At 39.2% G+C, this 6,474-nt stretch overlaps 1 protein-coding gene across 20 annotated transcripts in view; it reads left to right on the plus strand.

Annotated features, from left to right (window-relative positions):
* KCNMA1 (potassium calcium-activated channel subfamily M alpha 1) overlaps positions 1 to 5,909 on the plus strand; it is a 759,311-nt gene extending 753,402 nt beyond the window's left edge. For 6 of the 20 annotated variants that reach the window (XM_065520844.2, XM_045362011.3, XM_074001716.1 and 3 more), the window contains one exon: positions 793 to 5,909. In XM_065520844.2, the coding sequence (XP_065376916.1) occupies positions 793 to 814 (22 nt within the window). In that variant the 3' untranslated portion in view covers positions 815 to 5,909. Of the gene's footprint in view, positions 1 to 789 lie in introns of all 20 variants that reach the window. The other 14 variants (XM_065520852.2, XM_065520843.2, XM_005565373.5 and 11 more) reach the window with 3 other exon arrangements.
* The last annotated feature ends 565 nt before the right edge of the window (positions 5,910 to 6,474 follow it).

The raw sequence follows: 6,474 nt of genomic DNA on the forward strand, positions 1-6,474 counted from the left end.
GAAATGAAATGCCAAGACTTCAATGAGCTCCCTTGTCGACAGCTTGGGTTATTATAGTCAGTTAAGATATTGCCACTTGGAACTCTATTCATAACTTTATACCAACACAGAGTTTTCTTTCTTGATATAAAAGCCACCTCAAAATCATCTTTAAAACATTGGTCACTATTCTGACTTGCATAGATTTTTGGCCAGCAAAATCGATGGGTTTAGTTTAGACCCCCCAAAGTGGCTACAAATGAAACAGGAGAGTGGTAAAGTTGAGACATGACTTTATGTGTATGTGTTATAAGCAAAGCCAAGGAAAGGCTGGGAGGTGGAGATTCTGTGTAAGATTCTAGATCACTCGCTCTGCAGCAAGTGTGGTGGTGCCCTTCTGTTCCACTCGAATCAATGGATGCACACATCTCTTCTCAGGCACAATGTCTGTACCCAATGGCTGATATATGCAACATCCCTTCCCCACCAAACCTTTTCTGGCCACGAAATTAACTCCAAGGAATATTGCCAGGGTCCATTCTGCAACCCCTCCTTAGCCTCTGAGGTCCACTCATGGGGCCTCTGAGTCCCAGTGACACATTTTATTCATCACTTGCTACAGGAAGCAGAGGTATGTTTCAGGTTCTGGGGTCCTCCCTACACTGCACTGTCTCTCTTAGCAATTAACTCACTGTTGGCTTCTATTGATTACCTTTTTGCGTTTTTCAATGAACTTTCCAAAGGCTTTGCCTTAGGACTAATTAAACTTCTAATTTCTCCTTCTTGTTCTCTATCCATTTTGCCCTTTAGCAGAAAAGAAATGGTTTACAGATGAACCGGATAATGCCTATCCCAGAAACATTCAAATCAAGCCCATGAGTACCCACATGGCTAACCAGATCAACCAATATAAATCCACAAGCAGCTTGATTCCACCAATCAGAGAAGTTGAAGATGAATGTTGACTCCCAGGAGACCAGAACTATTTTTTTAAAGCCTGACAAACTTCATCAATGGTGATGTGACTTTTCTTCTTACATGCTGAATCACTGGTGGAAACGTTAGGATAAGCAAGAATTGCCAGAAAATAAAGTAGACAGATCTTTCTCTTTGTCTGCCTTGAATATTGCTTCCATGTATTTTGGAAAAGAAAATGATTTCATTTATAAATGAACATACTAAAATAGTCATGTATAGCCTCTAGCATTTTAAATTATTTTTGTTTATTAGAAAGAAAATATATTTTTTCTTTTCTTTCCATTGTCAAATATCTTCCCTATATCTAAACAATGCAAACTCTAAATGAATAAGTGGCCAGACTCCTTAATGCGTTTTTCTCTTCTTTCTCTCTTTTTCTTTTGAGGAGAATGATGGTCACCACCACAATTAATTGTAATTAATTCTAATGATTTATTAAAACAATTTTAAAATGGCCAACGATGTATACATGTATTTTAGTAAGTCCAAAAAAGACGACGAAGGGGACAGGTGAATACCTGCTCCTCGCCTGGATGGGTGTGTGTTTTGATCTGCATTGACACCAGCTCTTAATAAATGGAAACTTATTTATTTTCACAGTTGAAAGTCATATTTTTGTAGTTTTAGTTTTCATTCTGTAGTTCTCACCCCTTTGTTCATATTTTTAAAGGGAAGACCTTCTTGCTGCTTTTCTACAATTGGCAGATCAGGTTTGTCTGGCCAACTAAGGATACCAGGAGGGTTGTGGTCAAGCCTGGGATGTGGAAGCTGAGGACCAGATGCGCACAAGGCATTGCTCTGTTTGCTGTTCTAGTGGTGGGGACTCCTACATGCTGTATGCTTCTCATTTTGTATTTCCAAACCACCTGAGCGAGTAATGTCAACTTCGGGAGGGTCTGGTGGACTTCCTCCCCACTCCCCAAGTCTCAGAGCTTTTAGCCTGGAAGTTTGTAAAACTGATCAATAGTTTTACTTTACCATAGGCTATGAGAGGGCATTCATTCTTCTCACTGAGTTTTTGTTTAAAAACCAGGAAATTTCTACAATCATGGAGACGGGATTTTAATTTGCATGCTCTCCTTTATTTAGTTGCTGGGGCCAAACACGTGAACTTGTTACAACAATTTAAAAAATAATAATAACAAAAGGAAAGCAATGAATGCACTTCATATAGACTGTTAGAAAAGGCCTTTGAAAATTACCAGCAGTGAAATCAAATATATCAGCCACTTTAAACTGCGGTCAAAAGATTTTTCTAGCCATCAGATGCAATTACAATGTCTCAGAGCTCTGCTGTCGCTTGCATGCTAGGTGTACAGTCTCCCGGCAACTGTTTTGTTCCAATCAACTTAGCAAGTCTTTCAACTTTAAAATTATCAGTCTTTGATATGATCATCAAGGTCTCTGGAGAAGCATGGATGTGATAGTGATTTCTATTTTCTTAAAAAAAATGTAAACTGTGGACACTTAAAGGAACCAAGCTAACCAAAGTATCTCCCCAAAATTTCATGATATCTAGTCCATTAACTCTTTGGACCATGACCTGTGGTACTTAGTTATGGTAGTGCAAATCAGATCAGAGCAAAGCAATGAGATCATCATGAAGACATATGTCCACTAAGTACTCCAATTACCAATGTAGGCAAAATGAGCTTCCACCTCTGTCCACTCCCTGCAGAGCCAATATAGTCGTGCTTCCACCTCGTAGGCATTGTCCTGCAGTGACTTGTCGGACTGTGGTTACTCTGTCGTCACATTTTGTAGAATTAGTTCTATAAAAGTATTGTGAATATAATGTATGTCCAATTGGATTGTTTAAAAACTACTTATAATTAATCACTAGCCTACTCAGCAGACTAAAATGACGTCAACAGTCTATATTCAGGCTTATAAACATTTCTTGGTTTCCAACAGAAGTCAAATGTGTTTGTGGGGAGAACCTTTTGCCAGGATTTTGACAACTTTCCTGAAAGCTAGGCCTTCTTTTACATAATGATTTTGCACTGGGGTCACCTTAGTACATTCACGTCAATCCACGCTCTTCTTTCCTTCGTGAACCATAGTGGGTTCTTCACTCCTGCTCCTAATAACCACCTCCGAATTTGTCAGAGCGATTTGGTCTCCTCTGGCAGGCTGTGGTGGCCACATAAAGGATCTTCCATTAGAGGGACACAGGACACAAAGCTCCATTCCCACTACCCTCTCTTCCCTGTGTCTCCCCTACCAAGGCAATCTGGAAGCAGAAATGCAAACTCCAACCCCACGACACATCCATTGATGCATTTTTGGCTAGAGATTTGAATCTAAACTTAAAAAAAAAATCATAATAGTTAGGATCATCTCCTACAGCAAAGGGCTCCTTGATTCATAAGCACCACCCCCCCAGAAAAAACAAAACAAATTAGTAGAAATTCATTTTCTTAAGTAGAGCAATAAGTTCATACTATGTTGCCTTTGTAATAATGAATTGTTCTGGCCTAGAAAACAAAATGAGGCATTTTGTTAAGGAGGTAGGAAAATGGCTGGCTGTTGGGCCCTTTGGCAAAAGCTGGTGCCTGGTAAGTAGAAAGCGAAAGGGAAGCAAGTAAGATTTGTGAAATCACTGGAGGGCTCAAGCAAATGCCAGAGCTTCTCCCTGGCTTGTTCCTACTCGTTGAGCTCTTTGGCCCTGAGTCCCATCCATCTCCGCTGAGACAGTCTGTCTTTCTGCCTACATCCACCTGAGACCAAGGAGGGTCTTCGTTAGTACAGTCCACATTATGAGGCTCTGATTTCCATCCCAGTTTAGGGCTCCAGAAAAGCCATTCTCCCAAACTAATGATTCTTGGGTGCTGTGGGAATCAAAGACTCACCAACAGGCTGTTTACCGAGCAGAAAATATCATCACCATCATCACCTTTCTCCTTGAAAAAACTTATTTTTTTCTCATCAATTTTATATTTTAGAATATCATCTTGAACCGTTACAAAACACCTTAAATAAAAGTGACTGTGACTAAGGCATGTTGGAGAACATTCCAAAACTCTTTCTTCCCAAGGGTTCTGGCACCTTATGATGTACTTTGTAAAAAATTGATTGAAGATTTTAAATAAACAGGAAATTGGAAGTGTTTTTTAGAGTTGGATAAAGGAAAAGTGAAAAAGCATAAGAAATCTGGGATATTTTCATGCTGAAAGGAGAAAAAGCACAAATTCCCTAGTTACCATTTAATATGAGGGTGCAAGAGCCGCATTTACAACCAGCTATGATCTTTGAAAATGTTTTTAAAACTCTCTGCGTCTCAGTGACTTCATTTGTAAATGAGAGTGATTCCTCTAGATGACTCTAAGGTCCCTTCAGGTCCCAGGGCACATGATCTAAGTTAGGAGTGGGAACATGGGAGCGGCTGCCTCTTCTTGGCTAAACGTTTGGAGACTATTGTGTCCAGGGCTGGAATAATCATCCTTTATGCTGCATCACCCAGGCAACACTCTCAGCCTTACTCACGAGTGGTGAACATTTTCTGCTCTGGACGTAGAATAGGTAGGTTCATTCCTGTGCTTTTCACCTTAGAGTCTTTTTAGGTTCAAGATGCAAATTTCTCATTTCGGAGAAATGATAGTCACCATCACAATTAATTGTAATTAAGGGAAATGAATTATTATAACGATTTAAAAATGGCCAGCACCTGAATCACGTTGGTCAAATTTCACCGCCTGTTCTAGGGTTTTCTTCTCAATTTCATCCCTCCTTTCCCCCCCCCCCTTTTTTTTTTTTTTTTTTTTTTTTTGGTTCAAGGCCCAGCTTCAGTTAATCCCTTCATCTCTATTCCATGTCTCCAATTCCTAGTATGTAACTAGAGGTTCAAGAGACCCCAAATTCCTGCCATTTTCCCCATTTATGTTTCCCCATGTGGATCTTCAGGAAGTAACCAGTCTTCCTTCTCACTTCATTTCCTGTCCTCTGTTTATTTGGTTGTTTTCTTTCATTAATAAACTAACCATCTCTTAGCTACTTACATTCATAAATGTAATTTTAATCTATTGTTTTATTGTCAAAGGGAACCTCATTGAAGGAAGGAAAGGCGAAATTGAGGAATAAAGGTAGGAAGGGAGAGAAACAAAGACTATTCAACCATTTGACTGAGATGTGAGCCTTCTTGACTCCTAGGAGACTAAGTAGATCCATTCAGCTTGAACACTGAGCTCCAGGGCAGAATCTGTCCATTTTCTGTTTTATTCTTACTTGCTGCTTTTGGAATGGTGGTAAAGCCACCAATTGCCATGACCCTTGAAAGGATCTTCACTAATTAGGACTGACTCACCCTCTTTAAAAAGCAAAAGAAACAGAATTTACTTACAATCTTCTGGCAAATTACCTTTCTGCCCCTCTCCTCATTCCCAAAAGGCATTTTATTTTAATCCAGCAGAGATGATTTAGCATATAAATCCCATGGTCATTTGAGGAGGTGATGATGCTATTTGGATTTATTTATGAGAGAGTAGTAATGAGAAATGATTCCTAGACAGTTTGTACTAGTTCGGTCATATTGGTTGTTTAAGTGCAGTCTCTTCCAATTGGTTGTTTCCAATAAAGTATCAGTTGTTAATAATTTCAAGAATTCCATAAAAATAAGGAAACTTGGAAAACATTTTAAATTTTATTTCTTAAGAGACCACAGAGCCTAATTTTCAATTTTTATGGTAAGCTTGCTTAAAACATGTATAGAAAGAAGCCTATGTGCTCAAAGACAAAGGCACCTTTAGCCCTACAATGGTTGGAAGCTCCATGATATCATAGCCCCACATGGATAGATTGGAGAAAGAATTCTGACTTAGACCACCTGTAGCAGACTTTCCTCTTTTGACATTTTTTTTTTTTTAATCACAGAAAGGACCTGAGACTCCTTATCTAAAGATAAGACAAACTTGGGGTATACATTAAGAATCCAGGAAGACAGAAAAAAAGAAAAAGATATAAGCAGTATTTTAAAATACCATCAGTTATGGGCATGCATCTGGTACAAAGAGTAGTTCTTTAGGTTGGAAGAAAGAAGAGTTTGCATTGAACTGCATGGGCTGGTAAGAATGCAGAGGCATATAATGCTTGATGGGCTTTGGAGGCATTTCAATAGTAATTGGGTGACAGGACTGGAAAGATGTGTAATATGAGGGTTTTCCAGGGAGATGGGACTTAATGGGCCATGATGTATTTGTAGGAATGTGATTTCAATAGATTGACTATTTTGTCTACTGTGTTAAGTTTGTGTAGGGGAACTAGGGAAAACTGAGATGCGACTTCATGGAAGGGGCTACAAAGTACAGTCTAAAGGCCTAGATAAAAGCTTGAAACTTGATTTAGAAAGTTATGAAAAGCCACTAAGAGTTTTAAGCAAAGAGTGATGGGGCAGCAATGGCTGTGCATTTTTCAGGCTGAAAGTAGTGAGATGTCAGTTCTTCCTGGAAAATATCATGAGAATGCACACAAAACTGAACATATTCTCAGCAGCAAGGAGTGCTAAAGGGTGCCCACTCCAAG

Source organism: Macaca fascicularis, chromosome 9 (genome assembly GCF_037993035.2).
Source record: "Macaca fascicularis isolate 582-1 chromosome 9, T2T-MFA8v1.1".
Lineage (NCBI taxonomy): Eukaryota > Metazoa > Chordata > Mammalia > Primates > Cercopithecidae > Macaca > Macaca fascicularis.